The 21670-nt window shown below is 33.2% G+C and overlaps 4 protein-coding genes and 1 pseudogene across 7 annotated transcripts; 2 read left to right on the top strand and 3 right to left on the bottom strand.

Moving 5' to 3' along the window:
• The first annotated feature begins 368 nt into the window (after nucleotides 1-368).
• On the top strand, nucleotides 369-5610 carry LOC108459692 (tocopherol cyclase, chloroplastic). Of its 4 annotated transcripts, none has more exons than XM_017759096.2 (10): nucleotides 369-850; nucleotides 1318-1562; nucleotides 2313-2392; nucleotides 2536-2612; nucleotides 3109-3278; nucleotides 3481-3578; nucleotides 3722-3829; nucleotides 4356-4472; nucleotides 4707-4856; nucleotides 5321-5610. In XM_017759096.2, the coding sequence occupies exons 1-10, from the start codon at nucleotides 546-548 to the stop codon at nucleotides 5495-5497; spliced, it is 1527 nt and encodes a 508-aa protein (XP_017614585.1). In that variant the 5' UTR covers nucleotides 369-545; the 3' UTR covers nucleotides 5498-5610. The 4 variants fall into 4 exon arrangements, with proteins under 4 accessions (XP_017614585.1, XP_017614593.1, XP_052884451.1 ...); XM_053028491.1 differs by having other exon boundaries at nucleotides 673-850; nucleotides 1308-1562; XM_053028490.1 differs by having other exon boundaries at nucleotides 673-908.
• A 149-nt stretch (nucleotides 5611-5759) lies between these two features.
• LOC108483052 (VAN3-binding protein) lies at nucleotides 5760-9650 on the top strand. Its single transcript, XM_017786241.2, has 9 exons — nucleotides 5760-7457; nucleotides 7546-7817; nucleotides 7941-8009; nucleotides 8108-8176; nucleotides 8274-8646; nucleotides 8848-8991; nucleotides 9086-9135; nucleotides 9241-9298; nucleotides 9396-9650. Exons 1-9 carry the CDS (start codon nucleotides 7328-7330, stop codon nucleotides 9596-9598), a joined length of 1368 nt encoding a protein of 455 aa, XP_017641730.1. The 5' UTR covers nucleotides 5760-7327; the 3' UTR covers nucleotides 9599-9650.
• LOC108475783 (protein NRT1/ PTR FAMILY 1.1-like) lies at nucleotides 5928-6491 on the bottom strand. Its single transcript, XM_017777768.1, has one exon. The coding sequence runs from the start codon at nucleotides 6489-6491 to the stop codon at nucleotides 5928-5930; it is 564 nt and encodes a 187-aa protein (XP_017633257.1).
• LOC108475795 (carotenoid 9,10(9',10')-cleavage dioxygenase 1-like) lies at nucleotides 9615-12863 on the bottom strand (annotated as a pseudogene).
• Nucleotides 12864-16215: 3352 nt separating this feature from the next.
• Nucleotides 16216-19459, bottom strand: LOC108481843 (carotenoid 9,10(9',10')-cleavage dioxygenase 1-like). The gene is made up of 11 exons (XM_053028586.1): nucleotides 19139-19459; nucleotides 18944-19046; nucleotides 18362-18621; nucleotides 18099-18278; nucleotides 17950-18028; nucleotides 17782-17863; nucleotides 17637-17699; nucleotides 17399-17537; nucleotides 16993-17314; nucleotides 16681-16883; nucleotides 16216-16583 (listed from the first exon to the last, which is right to left on the bottom strand). The coding sequence occupies exons 1-11, from the start codon at nucleotides 19457-19459 to the stop codon at nucleotides 16461-16463; spliced, it is 1875 nt and encodes a 624-aa protein (XP_052884546.1). The 3' UTR covers nucleotides 16216-16460.
• Nucleotides 19460-21670: the final 2211 nt, after the last annotated feature.

Here is a 21670-nt window from a genome sequence, read left to right as displayed (position 1 = left end):
TCCATCTATCATTAAATAGTTTAATTAAGTCTATGTATTATAAAAAATAAGGTCAAATTATAATAGAGTTAACATTTATTGTTTAATAAAGTTAATATTTTAAAATTTTTATGATTTTCTAAATGAAATTTTTGTTTACAATTGAGAAAATTAAATTTCAAGACATTTTTCTAGAGTAAATATTTACTCTATTACAATTTAGACTTATTTAATTTTTTAATAATATAAAATTAAATTAATCTATTTAATAATAAAATGACTAATTTCATCTGTCTCTATAGTACAGGGACCTTCCGGTACTTTATTCAAATATATATATGATTGATTTGCATTTCAACATTTTTATATCAATTTTTTACGAAAATGTAATATTTATTTAGTATATAAATTTTTAATAAATTGAGTATCCATGAGTTGACATGCCATTCGCGGTTAATCTCTGCTTCTGGCGCCGCCGCCACGTATCCTACTCTTATATAACCAAAAAAACAGATTAAAAGAAATACAAGCTTTGTTTCTTTTTATTATTTTTCTTGCTACTTTCAATGGAGCTAAACACTTACTCTATCAACGAGCTTCGCCATTTCCCTTCTTGTTATATTGGTCTTCGTTCTCTAAACTCCAAAACCGCCGTTAAATTATCCCAATCTTCTAACTTCAATGGACTCTTTCCTCGACGCCTCCGCCCTCTCAGGTTAGGGTTTCGATCGAACTCGCCGATCATCGCATGCAGCTCCATCGCTGAGACTGATACCGAAACTTCTTCTACGGCATCCAACAGACCCGTCTCCGTCAATCCGGTTTATGTTCCCACGCCGGCTAATCGAGACACTCGAACTCCTCACAGCGGGTAGTTCTTCTATTCAGTTGTGTTCAATGATTTTGAATGATTTTCGAATTGAATTTCGGTAAATTTTCTATTGAAGTCGTAGCTTGACTTAGCTTTTGTTAGCACTTTTTGTTTCCTTCAAAATGTTTAGAAAGTGAAAAAAGTAGTGCTTCCAGCTAACCAAAAGGTGGAAGTAATGAGCTAGTATTACTATTATCTCATCCATCATGATTATATATAAAAAATATTATAGGTTTAAAGCTGAACCATTCATTTAGAAGTAAAATAAAGCCTAAGATTTTAAAGGGAAAATTTTAGTAAGTGCATTTTAAAGGTTACATTTATAGACTTTTCTATGTTTTTTTTCTTTCTAATTTTTATTTTTGGGTTACTTTATCGAGTATAAAAGAAGTTTACTTTTGCTGTAGTCTAAATTCAGGTTCCTTTTAGTGTTTTATATGATTATGAAAAGCTTTAGTTGTATATAGGTACCACTTTGATGGAACCACTCGACAATTTTTTGAGGGTTGGTACTTTAAGGTATCAATCCCAGAACGAAAACAGAGCTTTTGCTTCATGTACTCGGTGGAGAATCCCGTATTTAGGAGGAAACTGACCCAATTGGAAACACTGCAGCACGGACCTAGATTTACAGGAGTTGGGGCTCAAATCCTTGGTGCTTATGACAAGTATATATGTCAATACAGTGATGAATCTCAGAACTTTTGGGGAAGTAAGTTTTCTACTTTATTGGTTTCATCAGATTTTAATCTAAGGACTGGTCTTATTACAGCCACCCATTGCACCTGATTGATGATGTAGTAATGAAACTGCAATCTACTGGGTGTAAAAGACACTTATTTTGTATAGTTGCTGCTCGATTATCTACTTGTTGACTTCATCATAGAAAATTTTATCATATTATCTTTTGAGGAAGCTAGCATTTATGGTGGGAAGCTACCTCCTATAATTGTTCTTGGATATCTAGCAAGTCAGAAAGTTAATCTATATGAATATGTTCTCAGGCATTTAACCTGAACTTTCTAATCAAATGTTGATACATTAATTTAACTTGATTTTAATTCACTTCACCCTCTGCATTTTATTGCACTATGATGTTTCATTCATTTTTATGCACCATCGTCACTTAATCTTTTGGTCTTGTTAGACTTTAGCAATTCAAAACCTTACTGATATCTGGTTTGTCTCAGTTTTCAAAGATCCTTTTCGGTTGTTTTAAACTTCTAATTTTGGGCCATTCAAATTTATTTTATTTTGGCCTCTCGTTAGAAAGTCTTTGGTTCTCCAAGCATCATGTTTATTACTGAGTGCAGTTGTATCTATTTAGTTATTAGCTATATTTATTTTACTCTTATCATCATATGTCTTTTGGTGTTTCTCGAGTTTATACCTTAATAGTGCAGTGATGAAATGCATAATTGAGTGACGTTCTATGCCTAATTTATAACTTTTTAATGCATAGGCAGGCATGAGCTGATATTGGGGAATACTTTTTTAACCAACAAAAACTCACGACCTCCAAGTAAGGAGGTCCCTCCTGAGGTCAATAAGCAGTTTTGGAATTCTACTCTTTGAAGGAAAATGCCTGCAAAGCAAGCCTTAATACGGTTTCCATGTGATAGTTTATGTTGGTTGATTTTAATCCTTTTTTAACTTTACATATTATCTATGGCTGTTCCTTGTAGGAATTCAATAGAAAAGTTTTGGAGGGCTTTCAAGTTAGCCCACTTTGGCATCAAGGCTTTATTCGTGATGATGGCAGGTGCCTCCTCTTGTTGAATCCATAAGCATGATTTTAATATAAACATATGTAATAAACCCTTACTTTGTTGTATTCTATGGTCGTTTTTGCTCCTTTCTACAGAGAAGTAAAGCATTTAATTAGCAGTGAATGTGCACTAGACTTATTTGTCATGCTGTGAAGAAACAAAATATCCTTTTATTGATATCCCAGAAGAATTAATAGTGTTATTCCTTTACGAGAAGATTAAAAAATTGCTATTTTGATGATTTTCCTATGCCCCCTTGTTGAGGCATTCTTTCTGCATAGTGATCTCCCTTGTATAACCGTTGGCATAACAAACATGCCATCAGAAAAGAAGTGGTTCTTCTATCAAGATCCATTCCTATTTTCATTCAAATGTCTATGTTGTGATTTGTTACTTTTTAGGTTCTCAAAATTAGAATTGAGCAAAACTTCTCAGTCGCTATCAGTTATTTCGGTAATCCTGTTTACTTGGTTTAGGTTTTAATTGCAGGACATCTTATGCAAGAACTGTTAAAACTGCATGTTGGGAGTACACTACTCGCCCCACCTATGGATGGGGTGATGTTGGGTCCAAGCAGAAGTCAACAGCTGGCTGGCTTGCAGCTTTTCCCATATTCGAACCCCATTGGCAAATTTGCATGGCTGGTGGACTTTCAACAGGCACTTGCTTGTCTCCTTCCTATTGTCAATTACACTTTGAATTTATTTCCTCCAATTGTTCATTAGTCTACAGTCTGCATCTCTTCTCAGTGTGCTATGTTGTTCACCATCAGTTCCTATCGCCTTGGCTGAAGATTTGATTTCTTAAGAAATCCATGTTTTCAATTGAGAATATTATCTCAGTTATGACTTTTGGTTGCAGGTTGGATAGAGTGGGATGGTGAAAGGTTTGAGTTTCAAGATGCTCCTTCATACTCGGAAAAGAATTGGGGTGGAGCCTTCCCTAGAAAATGGTTTTGGGTAAATCGTCATTCCTTCACATCTCCCTAAATGCTTATCTAACTATTGATCATGTTGTCTCCCAAGAAATTTTTGGATGCATTAGGTTTTCCATTGGTTCAAGCTTAGTCATTATTAATCATGGCAATCATATATTATTGCAGGCTCAATGCAATGTCTTTGAAGGTGCAAGCGGAGAAGTTGCATTGACTGCTGGTGGTGGATTGAGGCAACTGCCCGGCTTGACTGAGACCTTTGAAAATGCTGCATTGGTACTTCAGTTTTATCAAATCTTATGTTTGCCTTGATTCTCTTGATTTGGTTGATGATTGCCTATATCAGCTACAGAATGGAAAGATAGGAGGAAATGTGTTCACAAGGGTTTCTTTTTTCATAATTCTCCTGTTGATGTTTCCATTTTGGTCCATTTCCTTTCCGTGAAATCTGTTTCTCAATTTTTATGCAAAGAGGAATCTTGGATGTATATTTTTAGGATGTGCCCTTTCTTTATTGCCAATATGAGTTTCTGTGGGTCTGCTGTTATTTCCAATGTCTAGAAAACTGGTTCTAAAGTGTTATTATTGTTGTTATATTTTCATGTTTCAAGAGAACTAGTAAAACCACATCTTTCTTTTCATGCTTTACTAGTCGTATATGGTGGCATCCTTAGAAGTTTTAAGAATTGAACTGGATATTGGCATGTCTCATATGCCTTTTATTCAGAAAAAAACATTTTTTGTTTCAGACTAGTAGATTCTATAGCTTGACCTATAAATGATCCTTTTAATGCTTCTGCAGATTGGAGTGCATTATGATGGGATTTTCTATGAATTTGTGCCTTGGAACGGTATTCTATCTTGGGAAATTGCTCCCTGGGGTTACTGGTGCATCGCCGCGGAGAACGAGACACATATGGTAATTTTATGTCTTTTGGTGATGTTTCCTTCTCTTCATTGTGCTAGTGTACTCGAGTTTTAAACAATAAAATTATAACTTTGCAAATATAATATCTATGACATGTGGAACTGGTATATTATTAAGACAACAACAACAAAAAAGATTATGCTAGGTAGACAGTTATGATTGTAAAGCTTCTGTACTGTTTAATAGTGTTTTAATGAACTCTAATTGGTTCCTACTTCTGAGCAGGTTGAGTTAGAGGCAACAACAAATGATCCAGGTACAACATTGCGTGCTCCAACAATAGAGGCTGGTCTTGCTCCTGCATGTAAAGACACTTGTTTTGGTAATCTAAGATTGCAGATCCGGGTAAAAAAATATGGTGGCACTAAGGGGAAGGTTTGTTATTCATACCTTTTCATCGCTTTAGGGTTAGGACAAACTATCTACTTCAGTTCTTACTGAGCAATGATTACTTTCACATCTTTGACTTTTCTAATAGTGGAATAAGATATATCATATTTGAGTATAATGTCAGAACTTTTACACATCTTAACCTTACCAATATTTCATGCTGCCTTTCCGGAAGTGCCTTTGTTAATTTTAATATTGTTCTTGGTTTTAACTTTTGCCTGCTGTTGGCAGGGGGGTATATTGTCTTTAGGCAAATCCCCATTGGATATATTCCAAACATGCTATGTATCCAATAGCTTTCTGTTTTGGAGAATGCTGATGTATTTATCTTGTTCCATCCAATAGCTTTTGTTCCTTAGCCTGGATGCTAATTTTGACTTCTGAAGTGGCTTTCAATAAATTTTCATTGAACTCAATATACTAACAATTGCAATCTTTTCAATATGCAGCTAATCTTGGATGTTAAAAGTGACATGGCAGCTCTAGAAGTAGGAGGAGGGCCATGGTTCAACACTTGGAAAGGGAAGACCACTACACCAGAGGTCCTTAAAACTGCTCTTCAGGTGCCTGTTGATGTGGAAGGAATTTTTGGTTTGGCTCCATTTTTCAAACCCCCTGGACTGTGATAAGAGATAGATCATTCATTACATTAACAAGGCATTGAGTTTATAAAGTATATAACAACAATTTGTATAAGAAATCGTCCTTTTGATTGAAAACTGTTCTTCCTTTGTGCAAACCCTAACCAGATATGATCATAGGAACTTTAATAGCCCAAACCAAGTAGAGAATGTTAAATTGTCATTTTACATCTATTGCCTTATGAGAAACTAACAATCATCTATTGTCTCATGATCTTCTTGACAAGGACCATAAGCCTTGCTGCAAGCTAGAGAATAGATAAAATTAGGAATACTTGAGCCATCCAGAACCCAGTAATAGTATTCATAATGGCCCTGTTAATATTACTTGAGATCCAACTTTCACCTCTTGTTTTAATAACGTTATTGACTGTACTTGTTATAGAACTCACCACCAGACTTCCAGAAGAGGCTCCTAACATTTGAAGATTGGCTGCAACACTGGACATGGTTCAGAGTAAAAGAATTCTGTCTGTCCAATTCCATTGAAATCCGAAGCCCAGCCGGACATGATAGCATATGGCAGAATCCATAGTGCAGAAATGTGCACCATGGCTTGTGGTTTATCCGAAAGCCCTTCTTGGATTGCAATTTCTCGTCGAATATACTTCACAACTGTTAATGAAACCATGGCTGCACAAGAGCAAAGAAGTCCGGTCTCCATTCTTTGCTTAAAACTAAGACAAACCGGTTCCCCTTTCATTTTTAATGCTAAAGGAAGAATTATCCGATCATACAAAGCAATCCCTACTACAAAAGTGATGATCACAGACGCACCAAATGAACCTGCTGGAATATCAAACTTTGGAGTTATATGTCGGTCCATGGTACTTGTTTGAATAACTGCAAAAGAATCCAAAGAATATGTCACAGCGATTATGATTCCCGTAGACCAGACCGGTATCACTCTGATTAACGCTTTCAGCTCTTCCACTTGATCTATTGTACAAAAGTCTCCATGGGTTTGAAGCATTGCCATCAGAGGTTAAGTCCTGTTGAGGGTTCTTTATCACACAAGCTTTATTCAGAAACCTTAGTGAAATGAGACCATTTTCAGTTACTTTATTCCCATAATAATTAGTGTATTGGGAAAGATAATTGTCAGACAAGTATTCAAACTCAATACTCCAGGAGTAACAGAACTTCACATGGTTTGTTTCCAACCGTGCACAAAAACAAGTTCTTTGTCAGACCCTAATTCAGTTTTTCCAGGAAAATATATAACTATCTGGTACAAAATGTTTTTGATTCAGAAGATACAAAGAAACCCTGTTCACTAAGTACAACTAAAAACAGTAAAAAGAAAATATTAGTGAGATACAATACATTGTTCCTTAACAGCTTTTAGTACCAAAAAAAAAAACTTTATCAGTACGTGTACAAGAAATAATGTGGTTACTGCATAGTTGAGCCCGTAAAGTTTGAGTGCATCATTTGCTTTTCCATTTTGATGACAAATCAAACGTTTGGCCTCTACTCTGTAATTTCTAGAAATATGTTCCTGGGCAGTGTTGGGTTATAATCCTAAAGATATACAATGGGCGTGCGAGAGAGGGCCCTTGGCATTAGCTTTAGCCACTGATAATGGTGACAAAAGAGAACCCAGGTAATAATGACTTATGCCAACGCCGCTCAATAGAAAAAAATATATTTCTTCTTTAATTCCATTGATCTCTTTATAAAATATATGTAAAGCTGAAAAACAGGAAGCTGAGGACAAAGATGAATTGCCTTTAATGGGGGGAGCCTTTCCTGATTCCAGTACAATAGAATATATCCCCTTCCACTTTTATTTTTCCCAATAAAAAAAAAATCATGCATTTTAGATTCAGTTCCCATGATAAATGTCAAAGTGTTTCTTTATCTTCCTTGGCTTGTTCTTGCTGTATTTGTTGGAATCCAAGTCTTAGCTTCAGTGAAGGTGAAGCAGTGGACAAGTTTAAAAGTAAGGATTTTTACCTATGTTTCATGAAAAAAAAAAAACTAAATAAGAGTTCTAACTTTGTTAATTTGCATGGTGGTTTTGGTCTAAGTGAGCTCATGCAGTGTAAGAAGCTCATCAAAGAAGCTGGAAAACATAGATGAGAATGGTCCCCCAAGGTGGTTACAATTGTCTTGTCCTCTTCCAGAAACTCCTACAGAACCAATGGAGTTTCTTGCCAGATCATGGAGTTTGTCAGCCATGGAACTCTCCAAAGCTCTTGCCAAGAATAATATAGCTGCTTCCAATGGCGTTGATGCTGACATTAAGTCGTCATCTGCTTCTTCTGTTGGAAATATTGAAACGCATGATTCAAGACAATGCGTAAGAAGAAAAAAAGAATCCAAAGTTTTGATAAAATATATAGGTTTTGGCTGCTTCCAAGTGAAGAAAGCGACAATTATAGTATAAAATATTCATGTTTGTTTGTTTGTTTGTTTTGTACAGCTAATTCAGCAGCAGCCTTGTGACGATAGCCCTCCAATAATTTCCCCAAGGGAAAGTGAAGATCTGAAGGTATCCTCTTTAACATCAGGTCTTTCAATGGTGGATGTTATGTGCAGTGTTTGTTATAAGTTCATATAAAAGATATTTACCCCTTTTCTAATGTGTAGGAACTATTTTTGCTTCATCAGACACTGAACCCAGAGTTTCTTTCTAATCAACAATTGCTTAAAAATGGGGTATCTCCTTGTTCAACCTCGTCATAATATTCAATCTACCTAACAGTATCATCACATATATACTTACTCTATTATTGGCTTTATCACCAATTTGAAGATATACAAGAGCATTGTAAGAGGGCGAACAATGGGGAAATGGTTGAAGGATCAGAAAGATAGGAAGAAGCAAGAGATTAGAGCCCATAATGCACAACTTCATGCAGCTGTATCAGTGGCCGGTGTTGCGGCTGCTGTTGCAGCACTTGCTGCCTCTAACGCAATGTCACCGGAAACGGAAACTACAGGTCTTAAGACATTGTCTAAAGTACCGACTGCTATGGCATCTGCGGCAGCTCTTGTAGCTTCTCACTGCATTGAGATTGCTGAGGACATGGGAGCTGATCATGACCAAATCTTAACAGTAGTCAACTCTGCAATTAATGCAAGAACTAATGGAGATATAATGACCCTAACAGCTGGAGCAGCTACAGGTTGTTTAAATTGCTCCACGTAATTTCATTCATCCAGCTAGAAAATTCACATATTTCTATTCACCTTACTGTTAATTTGCCATGGCTGCAAGCATAAATTGGAAACCAATAGCTAATAGGAACATAGCTGAAACATGATAATGCAATGAATTTGTAGATAGATTTCAAGGACATATGGTTAACAGTTTTGCATAAATGCAGCCTTGCGAGGAGCTGCTGCCTTAAGGGCAAGGCTGCAAAAGGCTGGGGCTTTAGCTTTGGGTGAAGACGGTAATGGATTGAACATCACAACAGCATTGAACTTTGCTGCAACTGGGGGTGAACTACTCAAGCGCACGAGAAAAGGTACATTTTCCCGAGCCTTATTAATTGAATCTTCAATCTTCATCATTCAGTTATGAAATATTACATCTCATCACCATGTTTATGTTGATTACAGGAGCTTTACATTGGAAGCAAGTTTCTTTCTACATAAACTCTAACTGGCAGGTATAAAATCCTTGTAAAAAAACTCACCTGTTTAGCTACATATTCCAAATGCATGCTTTTGAGCTTGTTATCTGAGAAAGATCATAATCATTTTAATGAAAACAGGTGGTGGTTAAACTGAAAAGTAAGCATATGGGAGGCACATACACTAAAAAGAAGAAGTGTAAGCTTAAGCCTGATTGGCTCATACTTGAAATAAATAAACTTTCTTACTAATTTAACCCCTGTTGTGTTAATGGAGTTTGCACTGTGGTTTCCAGGTGTGATCTTTGGAGTTCATGATGGCATCCCGGCATGGCCAAGAAGGGAGAAAAAAGACAATGCAGAGCAGAGAGCTTATTTTGGGATTAACACTGCAGAGAGAATAATAGAATTCGAGTGCAGGAGTAAAGGTGACAAACAGATGTGGACGGATGGGATTCAACATATGTTGAATTGTTGTAATAGCATTGCATATTTCTGAGAGAAACTAGGTTCGGTTTGATGGAAAAATGCTCGATTTTCATTTCCGTAAAGTAATCATGTTGAAATTGCATATATATATATATATATATGATTATTCCCCAAATACTAAGCTGAGGGAGGTCATTGGAATGTTCCATGTTTGAGCCTTTTAAATTGGTTTCAAGTTTTCTCAATAACAACTAAGAATCAGTTATATTATGACAAATTGACGAAACAAGTTGAATCCAACAGTTGAGTTTCTGATCGAACAGATACTTCGAAAGCTATGGAAGTTTCATCAGATTTGAGGAATCAGTGTTCTGCAGTTGGATTGGCATAAATGCCCCGTGAAAACCATACGGGACTCTGAATGGGAGTGTAATTTTAGTAACTGGCTCGTTGAGGAAGTTCTTGCTGTCAATTATATAAGCCTGTACATTGTCCAAGGAATTCAAGCAAAATACGTGTCAGATTAACCCCTCTTATTCTGAATCATCAAAAACCAAAAGAACTTGTCTGACTTACTTCAGATATACTAGTGTCTTCGTGATGAACAAACGTGATAATCCAACCATCATCTTCTTCAACACCTTTTTTAGGGACAAAGGCAGCTCCACTACAGTACGTGTTACTTCTCAAACATGTGATATTCTACTTTAATTGATACTTCTTCATTATTTTCCTCTTCAAAGTAGACCTTGGCAAGGCCTCCAAATCTCCCCATGCCTGAAATAACCAGATGAAAAAGACATCATGTTATCTTTAACATATGACAAAATGATGGGGGCTAATTTTTTTCTACTACCTGAGGCAGGGCTTGAGTCGCAGTGACCTACTTGGGTCTAACCATATTTGTTTTTCAAACCTGTAAAAGCTCCATTGATCATGGGAAATTCCATGGGGAAATGATTAGGCCCTGTCAGGTTTCTCTCCTTCACATCCCCGGTTTGCACGCTTAGTCTCCATTCATAGGGACGAGGAAACAATTAAGTGGTCTTCTAAATGGCGTTTTCAATTGGTTTACCAGGGCCAGGCTTAAATTTTGTTGGAAACCACTCTAATTTTTTTGAACCCTGATCAGGTCCTGGTATGACTGATGCAAGAGCTCTACACCCCCATACACCAACCTATTCAGAACAGATATCTATATATATATATAGTTCTCTCAAAATTCATGGTACATGAGTCATGTTGTAGATAATTTAACTGATTATTACCTCATCACCATCCTCAAAGCAATTGATTATGTGGAAAGTGCAATTTGGTTTCACTTTAAACCACTGAATTGAATCAGCATCTCCATGGCGAGGCATTATACCAATTCTTGCATTTCCTTCACTTTCATATTTTATTAACCTAAATAAACATTTCTTGTTAACTCAAAAAACAAATGTTCTGATTAAGTAAAAGAAAAATGAAGACTATAACTCACTGGCCACCACGAATAAATCTGTTTACAGCAACAGTTAGTGGGCAATCCATGAAGACAATATATCTGCAAAACAAAACCCCAGGTAAGTAAATTATTTTGATTATGTAGCTGCTGATTTTTCCAACTTACCACACACATGCAAGAACACTAACTTTACCTATTTGTAACTCCAATCTCATGGCAAAGTGGGCATCTATCGAGTTTAAGGTCCAACTTGTGAATAATTCCTTCCCATCAGCTGAAAAATTAAAATCACAAGCTTCAGAATTGACATAATCAGTAGGTTCCAACCCCCGAATTTGCTCTCTATGCAGTAGTATTAACCTGAAATTACTCCCACTTCAACAAAAGGTTTAGTTGCTGCAATTCCCATAGTAACCAGCTTCCCCAGTACCTGGAACCCTGTCATATATAAAATGATGTTAATTGCTATTGAGTAAAATCTTTATCAATAATAACATATTTGAATTACCTTCGGATGGGCAGTAAATGGTCGGTTCCATGCTCCATTAACATCCCAATCGCCTAAAGCTTCTAGTGTTAAGATGTCAATCTCCTGAGGCAAGTCATTTTCTGTAATGGAATACAACTTCCCCAAATGCTCGAAAACGTTGGTATTACTTGTATTTTTTAATGGTTTTCCAAATCTCACCTGCATTAATGAGACGTTCACTGTCAATATATCAAACCTAAAAATTATATATATATATATAATTAGGAGTTTGGATAAGCAATTGCAAACCAACCAAATTGAGCAAGAAAGAAGTGCAAACAGCAAGAGGATCCCCTTGGATGACCGGAAGAAAAGAGGGTTTGTTTCGAAGTTTTTCGAGCTTGAATGTGTCAGTTTCGACATGTCTGTTATTGTAAACAACAGTCCAGTTCCCATTAATGTTTTTACTGAAATACAAAGCGTGGAGCAGTCCTTCACCTTCAATCCACAGAGGACTTGACTCCCCAAATACAGATTTGGTTGACTTTAATCCCCCGAACATAGGATTTGGTCCTGCAAATATAAATTATATGTCACCATTGACCGCTCAGCTTTTAATGATTTTCCTTTTGCTGATCAAGTAAGTTACTTTGGAATAACCTCAAAATCATAACCAATATTAAAAAATATAAAATTATATCATATATTCACCAATGCAAACAGAAAATCTTAAACAACAGCAAAACACCGAAAGAAAGGGAAATTTATAACACCCTCCTTACCTTTGAGTTGATGGGAAAATTTATATCATATATAACCGACCATTGATAACATATAGTCTTCATATATATGTATGACAAAAATAATAAAAGCTCAAGCTGTGCGGTATCATAACCAACCATTTCTTATATAGACTCCTTGAGGAAATTCAGATGGGATATTGCCATGGATGTTGGTGATAACTGCAGCTTCTTTTATTTCATCAACTGTAGCAGCGTTTGTTTGTCCAGTTTACATTTTCAAACGTAGTTAAACATTCAAAGCTTCCATTCCTTAAATGCAATTCTATATATATACCTGAGATGGGTCCAATGGGTAGTCAACAAACTCGAAAGTAGAATCTACAAATGCATCAAGCAGCTTAGCAGAAGTGTTCTTCACTGCAGCTTTCAGTACATCAACTCTAAAAACATGTTGTTCCAATTCTCTCAAAAATGGCTGTATGTCAGTCACGAGATATGTCACATAATCGTTGTCTCTCTCACATTATTACATTCTCATCAGTAAGAGAGAGTTGCTTACCTTGAAAGAAGAGACAAGACGGTGAGTTGTTGATGAGATTAAAGTTGTTTGAGAATGAAAGAGTGGGCTTTCGAAAGGAGCATGACCTTGAAATGGGACATAGTAATAGCATGACATATCTTTATTTCCTTCTCTTTTGGGAAACACCTTTAAATATTTCATTTATTAAATTCGAGAAAGTATACATATAGATAGCTCAAAAACATTAATGTGTCGAGCAAAACAAAATAAGAATAATAATAGCAAGTCGCCCCAACTTGAGAGGATGTTAAATAAGTTATAGTTCTTGTTTTTTAATCAAAATTTAATTCTAAAATCGAGTCATATATTAGTTATTTGACTACGAAATGTGAGAAATTAGTTAATAATTGATTTTAGTTATGTACGAATTTTTCTCTATTTGTAAATACAGTGTAAAGAAAAATTAAAGATTGTTTGATTGATGAGAAAGTTTGAACTTCATTTTCTTTGTATTTCTTCTTTCATGGATTTTCTTTGTACTTTCTTGAGAAAATCGGATCTACTTCTCTCACAAACACCAACAGGAGACATCGGTTTTGACTCTTGAATTCCCATATCGATTTATCCGTATTGAATTCAATGAATTCAACATGATAAGTACTGAAATAAGATAAAAAATCAAAAATAGAAAGATTCATCGCCTAATTGCAGCAGCCTTCGTTCATGCAAAACCCAAACTATCCCTTGGGTTTCAAATCCATAGGTTTTAAGCGGTATAGATTTTCTTTTTCTGAAAAGCGAATACAGAACGGGGTGAGATGGATTTCTTTTTGAACGAGGTATAAAACGGGTATTATAATTACTTGTCCCACACCCTACTTCACTTTATAAAATTATATTTTTATTTTTGTATACTAAATTTATTAAAAAGATAAATTTGTAATAATATATTATAAAAAATATATATAGTTTATGTCTAAATATTTTTACAAAGAATTATGTTTAAATATTTACTTGACTTTAAAATTAAATTGAAACAAGCGGGATAAAACAAAGTTAGGTTTATTCAACATCCATGAAAGTAATAATGATTTTTAAGATTATATGTCCATATTAGAACGGAGCGAGTAGTGGAGCAAATTATGTCAATTACTGAGTGGTGGTGGATCTAACAACATTTACCCCACATCTCTCTATTGCCATCCCATGATATTTTGTTAGGTGTCGTCACAAATCCAATAAAAGAATTAATAATAATGAATGTAAAACTATATAAATATATAAAATAATATATGAATCTAATGCAAATAATGCTTTATTTTTAATTATCAAATTCATAAGATTTTAAAAACTATATATTAAAACCCTTTTAACATCATTTTTATTTTAAATTAAAACTTATTATTATTTTATCTAAAATGATAGCCTTGCATGTCATATATATATATGCATATATATTTAATACAACATCTAAAATTAATGCAAATAATTATTTATTTTTAATTATTAAATTGAAAAATATTAAGATTTTTTAAAAATAATATTAAAATCCTTTTAACATGATTTTAATTTAAATTAAAACTTGACTAATTCTTCTTTATTATTATTTTATTTAAAATGATAGCCTAGCATATCAAAATATATATGTATTTAAGACAAAAAATTAATAAAGTATGTAATGATGACAAGTGACAATTTTTATGTAATTTCTATAAAAATATCGTATTTTTCAAAATTTTCATTATCTTTACGAATATAATTTCAAAAATCATTTTAACAAACAGAAAATGTATAATTTCTTTAAAATTATATAATTAAATTTATTTTAGAAATTAGTTGTAATTATGTGATAATAATAAATTTCAATAAAAATCATTTTATTTCTTTAAAAATAAAGGGAAGCGTAACAAATCCCACATAGCTCATCCTCTCTCAAGTCCCAAGACCAATGGGGTGTTTCTTTACCAACTATGCCCATACATTATTTTCTCATTTTATTTTATTTTTAAGTTCATATTTAACATATCACGTATCGTTATCAAATTTTAACATTTTTCTAAAATTAGAAGTTTTTTATTATTTATTATTTTAGTTTTTAATTATTTTAATTTAAAGGGCTTCAATATTTTTATTCATTTAATAAAAATGAAGTTGATTGAAATATTTTATCTTTTTATTTACAAGTTTAGAAGAGATTACAAATAGTTCTAAGTATTGTATTAAAATATTAAATAAACTTATATAATTGTATATTAATTAATCAAAATATTTAAATAATATATAAAATGATATGTCTATATTTAATAATTTTACTAATTTTAATTAATTATTAAATATTTAAAATACATTATAAGTTCCACTACATACATATTTATATATAATATATTTATTCATATAAGATGTGGGCTCATTGTCAATATATAGTTTCTTTACAATTATATAATTGAATTTATTTCAGGAAATAGTTGTATTTAAGTGGTAATCAAAATTTAAAAAATCATTTTATTTTTAGGAAATGTCATAAATTCCATATTAATTAAAGAAGATTTTCATAGCTCATGCTTACTATATAAATAAATATTATTATTTTTATTTCATCAGTTCTTTATAATTTCTTTGTTTGAAGAAATTCATGAGTGAAAATTTATAAATTATTTATATATATTATATTGAAATAATAATCTAGACAAAAAAGTAGATATTGGTTTGAAAATAACCTACTAAAATGTTTACATTCAATGGTTTTATGATTTTTCATAGTTTTTATAATTTTCACTTCGTGTTTATTTATGATTTTGTCATGGATTTTTATTTTGTGTATCAAGGTTATTATATTTTTTTGTGGTGAATATGATTTTTACTTCGTGTATTAAAGTTACTATCAGGAGTAAAATTAAGGGCTGGCAAAGGTCTCGATCCTCTAAAATAGAAAATTTTTCGTTTAGGTTCTTTAAAATTTTAAAATTTTAAATTAATAAAGGTAAAATTACACTTTGAACCCAAAAAAATTGATTTAATACTTTAAAATTATAAAGATATAGGCTATTGAAATGGTGAAATTACATTTTCACTATTATAAAATTACTATTTAATTTCGACCCTTCCTAAAAAAAAATTTGTGATATATATATGTGGATTTTTACAATCATTATAATATCATGAAAAATAAAAATCAAGCATTCATATTTACATGAATTTTATTTTAACCATTTTATTTGCAAATGTTAGATATCTTAAAATTATTTTAAATTAATAAATAAATTTATTCTAATCATATATATTTAATAAAGCAGAGCTTAGATGCAAAATCAAAAGATTTCAGAAACAAGTAAATTTAACTTCTCTTAATTGAAATTTATTGGGTTGTTAAAATATCTTTATATGTTTATTTGGTACAATGAAGAAAAAAATCATGTTGGACTTTGTTTTTTCCTAAAGTGGAAATTTTTATTAATTTGCGTATAGTCTTACCCTTATTCCTTATATTGCACACCATGAAGCCCTGAGATTCTTAATGACAGACCACAAAAATCAATGCCTCAAATGGAAGAGTGTACTTAACAACCACATGAATTGGAAAATGAAAACTCAGAATGAAGAAAGAGGTTGATCTGGTCTCTCTCACGCTTGCCCTAATATTTATGATTAATGTGTTGTCTACTTGATAATTAATATTATGACAAACTGGTCAACAAATCAGTACAACCAAAATACCACTTGAATAGATAGATAGAAAGGTATATGGGATTTTCATCAGATTTTGTTTAGCAGTTGGTTTGGCATAAAAGCTCCATGAAAACCATCCGGGACTCTGCATGGGAGTGTAATTTTAGCAACTGGCTCATTGAGGAAGTTCTTGGTGTCGATTATATAAGCCTGTAGTGTTTATTAATCCAAGGAAATTATGCAAGCAAAATACAAATCAGATGAAACCCCTGTTATTCTGAATTATCAAAGCACTTGTTTGACTTACTTGACATATATTAGTGTCTTCGTGATGAACAAACGTGATAATCCAACCATCATCTTCTTCAGCACCTCCTTCCTTACGGACAAAGGCAGCTCCACTACAGTACGTGTTCCTCTCAAACATGTGATATTCTACTTTGATTGATCCTTCTTCAGTATTTTGCTCTTCAAAGAAGAGCTTGGCAAGGCCACCAAATCTTCCCATGCCTGAAATAACCAGATGTAAAAAAACAAACAAACACCATGTTGTGACTTGTGATCTTTAAAATATGACAAGAAGCTGAATTTATGGGAGCATATATATTTTTTGTACCACCTGTGGAAGAGATTGAGTCGCAGTGACATACTTGGGTGTAACCATATTTGTTTTTCAAACCTGTAAAAGCTCCATTGATTATGGGAAATTCCATGGGGAAATTATTAGCCCCTATCAGGTTTCTCTCCTTCACATCTCCGGTGCGCACGTTCAATCTCCATTCATACGGTCGATGAAACAATAACTGGTCTTCTGAAATGGCATCTTCAAATTGTTTACCAGGGGCAGGCTTAAATTTTGTTGGAAACCACGCAAATTCTTTTGAACCCGGATCAGGTCCTGGTATGGCTGATGCAAGAGCTCTACACCCCCATACAACGACCTATACATATATACACATATAAAGCTCTCTCAAATTTCAAATATAGGTGAATCCTACAACATATAGCATAACCAATTAAGTTACCTCATCACCATCCTCAAAGCAATTGAAAATGTGAAAAGTGCAATTAGGTTTCACTTTAAACCAGTGGATTGAACCAGCATCTCCATAGCGAGGCATTATACCAATTCTTGCATTTCCTTCACTTTCATATTTTATTAACCTATTAATAAGTAAAAGAAATGTTCTTGTTAAACCCCTCCCCCCAAAAAAAAAGAAATTTTCTGATTAATTAAAATAAAAATGAAGAACATTAACTCACTTGCCACCATGAATAATTCTATTTACATCAACAGTTAGTGGGCAATCCATGAAGACAATATATCTGCAAACAAAAACTCCATGGACAATAAACATTTTGATCCTGCAGCTGGTAGTTTTCAAACACACAAAAACACTAAGTTTACCTTTTTGTAACTCCAATCTCATGGCAAAGTGGGCATCTATCGAGTTTAAGATCCAGTTTGTGAACTAATTCCTTCCCATCAGCTGAAAAATTAAAATTACAAGCTTCAGAATTGACAAAATCAGTAGGTTCCAACCCCTTAATTTGTTCTCTATGGAGTAGAATTAACCTGAAATTACTCCCACTTCAACAAAAGGTTTAGTTGCTGCAATTCCCATAGTAACCAGCTCCCCAGTACCTGGAACTCTCTGTCATATATAAAATGAAGTTAATTACTATCGAGTAAAATCTTTATTAATAATAACATATTTGAATTACCTTAGGATGAGCAGTAAATGATCGGTTCCATGCTCCATTAACATCCCAGTCACCTAAAGCCTCTAGTGTTAAGACGTCAATCTCTTGAGGCAAGTTATTTTCTGCAATGGAATACAACTTCCCCGAATGCTCGAAAACGTTGGTATTACTTATATTTTTTAATGGTTTTCCAAATCTCACCTGGGCAATGCCATTAAAAGTTTTAAGAACTTTAATGAGATGTTCACTGTCAGTATATCAGGAGTTCGGATAAGCAAACCAACCAAATTGAGCAAGAAAGAAGTGAAAACAGCAAGAGGGTCCCCTTGGATGGCCGGAAGAAAAGAGGGTTTGTTTCGAAGTTTTTCGAGCTTGAATGTAGCAGTTTCAACATGTCTGTTATTGTAAACAACAGTAAAATTCCCATTAATGTCTTTACTGAAATACAAAGCGTGAAGCATTCCTTCACCTTCAACCCATATAGGACCTGACTCCCCAAATACAGATTTGGTTGACTTCAATCCCCCAAACAAAGGATTTGGTCCTGCAAATATAAATTATATGTTAACATCGACCGCTCAGCTTTTAATGATTTTCCTCTTGCTGATGACAATATATGTGTAAATGTAAGACATTTCCCATTCCATGTGACGTCTCAAGCACCGAAACCTTACGTTTGACTTTTTGTTTTCAGCAAAATACACCTCCTCCATAATATCATTCAACTATTGCAAACAGAATAATCTTAAACTACATGAACAATAGCAGAACACCAAAACAAAGGGAAATTTATATCATAACCAACCATTGGTAACACATGATATATATGATAAAAAAAAGCTCATGCTGTGCTATGTCAAACCAACCATTTCTTATGTAGATTCCTTGAGGAAATTCAGATGGAATATCGCCATGGATGTTGGTGATAACTGCAGCTTCTTTTATTTCATCAACTGGAGCAGCGTTTGTCTGTCCAGTTTACATTTCCAAACGTAGTTAAACATTCAAAGCTTCCATATATACAATTATATGTCTATATATACATACATATTTATATATACCTGAGATGGGTTCAAAGGATAATCAACAAACTGGAAAGCAGAATCTACAAATGCATCAAGCAACTTAACAGAAGTGTTCTTCACTGCAGCTTTCAGGACATCAACTCTAAAAACATGTTGTTCCAATTCTCTCAAAAATGGCTGTATATCAGTCACCAGAAATGTCACATAATCTATATATATTACTTTCTCGTCAGTAAGAAAGAGAGCTGCTAACCTTGAAAGAAGAGGCAAGATGGTGAGTTGTGTTGATGAAATTAAAGTTAAGTGAGAAAGAGAGAGTGGGATTTCGAAAGGAGCAATGCCCTTGAAATGGAACATAGTAATAACATGCCATCTTTATTTCTTTCTCTTCTGGAAAACACATTTAAATATTTCTCAGATTTTTTTTTATACTTTCTTGTTTGAGTAGATATATATAGATGGCGAACATGCACTTCAGCTTCATATGATTCAGACATCTCAAAAAGATTAATGCGTCAAACAAAACAAAATAATAATACTAATAATAAGAAGCTGTACCAACTTAGGAAGAATTTTTTTTTATAATTAAAGTTACTTAGGAATCAAGTTATTGTCAGCGTAAAGATTGATTGAGAGAAAAGTTTTCTCTAAGAGACACTAACAATAAAAAAGGAGAATATGGGTCTTATCCAATTACTTATCCACATTAAATCTAATGAATTATTGATTTATCCGTTCAATGAATTGAAGATGGAAACACAGAAATGGAAAGGTCCACCATTTAATTCCAGAAGCCTTCATTAATGCAAAATATCCAACCTATAATAGTGGAACGGCCGCTACAAATTTTGAAAAGAATTAGTATTCATTGATATAAATATATAAAAAAAATCCGAGCTAAATTTAATGGATTTAATTTTAATTATGAAATTGATAAAACATATTTTTAAAAATTAAAATCCTTTTCAAAAGAATTTTTAATTTAATTTAAAACTTGTTAATTCTTATTTATTATTATTTTAGGATAAAATACACAAAAGTCATCCAATTTACATAACTTTTATTCTGAGTATCTAAAATAAAAAGTTTATATTTTGGGCACTAAAGTTTGGATCTGTTTTCATTTTCGTCATTATGGGTATAAGAGGTAACGGAAATCCATGTTGCCATTTTACATTTTTTTTTTTATTTCCATCCAATTTAGGAATGTCCAAGTAAGCATTTCTTTAAACCCAAAACAAAACTGAAACCACATAAGATTTAGTAAATACTTCATCTGTTTGGTAAGAACCCTAAATCGACCAACTTCCTAAGCCAAGGAATCGACCCCAATACCCACAAGAAACTACCAAAACCAATAGTTCAACAATTGATGATGAAGAGAAACAATAGCAGAGACAGCAATTACAAGCAGAATTTGGAGAACGCAAGGGCAACATGAGTCTGTAGTGATACCCAACTCCATCTCCCAAAACCCGGTTGGGTAACTTCAGTTTTTGTACCAAGAAAATATAGCTTAGACCAACACACTAGGTTTAGCACAGTGTCTTCAAGCAATGAGGGGAGGGGGGAGTATAGGTACCGAGGTTATACAAGGCGTCAAGGCCCTTGGTCAGAATATGTCAACCATGGTGAAAACGGGATTGGGCTGCTTTCAAATTTAGAGTGCCGCTCTTGTTTACCAGCAAACAAGTTTAATGAACAATCAAGTGAAAAATATCTGAGGAAGGCACTGGTTTTCACCAAAGCAACAAACAGATCAACAGTTAACTTGTTTCAATTCATAGTTTAGGGTTTGGCTGAAACCATTTACCAAATCCTACCCATTTCAATTTTGTTTTGGGTTTAAAACAAATGCCTATTTGGAAATTCTAAGTTGGGAGGAAAGAAGAAAAAAAAGACCAAAATGAAAACAGATTTAAACTTTGGTGTTTAAAATGAAAACTTACAAAAAATTGGGTTATTCTATTTTTTATTATAACATGATAATCTTGCATATAACTTTGGCATTACGAAGCTCTCCAATATTTAAATCAGTAAAAAGGATTTTGCAATTGAAAAATAAAAAAAAAAAAAGTTAAAACTGACAAATAAGAATGTTATGTATATGCACTTGGCATTATTGAGACAGCTCAAAAATATTAACGTGTCAAACAATACAAATGGTTGCAACTTAAAAAGAATTTTAATCAACTTTTAGTTTAAACCATTTTTAATTAAAATAAACATACGTATTTTACATTGGAAATGAGAAAATAAATTTACACACATTATTTAAATACATAATGTGATGTCACAACTCTTTACCATTAAATTAATAAATTATTGACTTTGACAATTCTATATTAAATATATTTAAAGTTATTTTAGCATAGTAAAATGAAACTAAAATATTTTCAAGTTGGTATCACTTATGGCTACCCATAACTAATTGTTGATAATGAATTATTTACTATTAAAAATTTTTAATCTAAATACTACAACTCTTAACTCATACAACGTCTGAAAACACGGATTCACTCCTATTTCTTTTCCTGTGTTTCAAAGTTCAACATTCGGCTTACCAAT

This window comes from Gossypium arboreum, chromosome 5 (genome assembly GCF_025698485.1).
Source record: "Gossypium arboreum isolate Shixiya-1 chromosome 5, ASM2569848v2, whole genome shotgun sequence".
Taxonomy (NCBI): domain Eukaryota; kingdom Viridiplantae; phylum Streptophyta; class Magnoliopsida; order Malvales; family Malvaceae; genus Gossypium; species Gossypium arboreum.
Note: the sequence above shows the minus strand (reverse complement) of the source record. Positions and strands in the feature narration are given on the sequence as shown.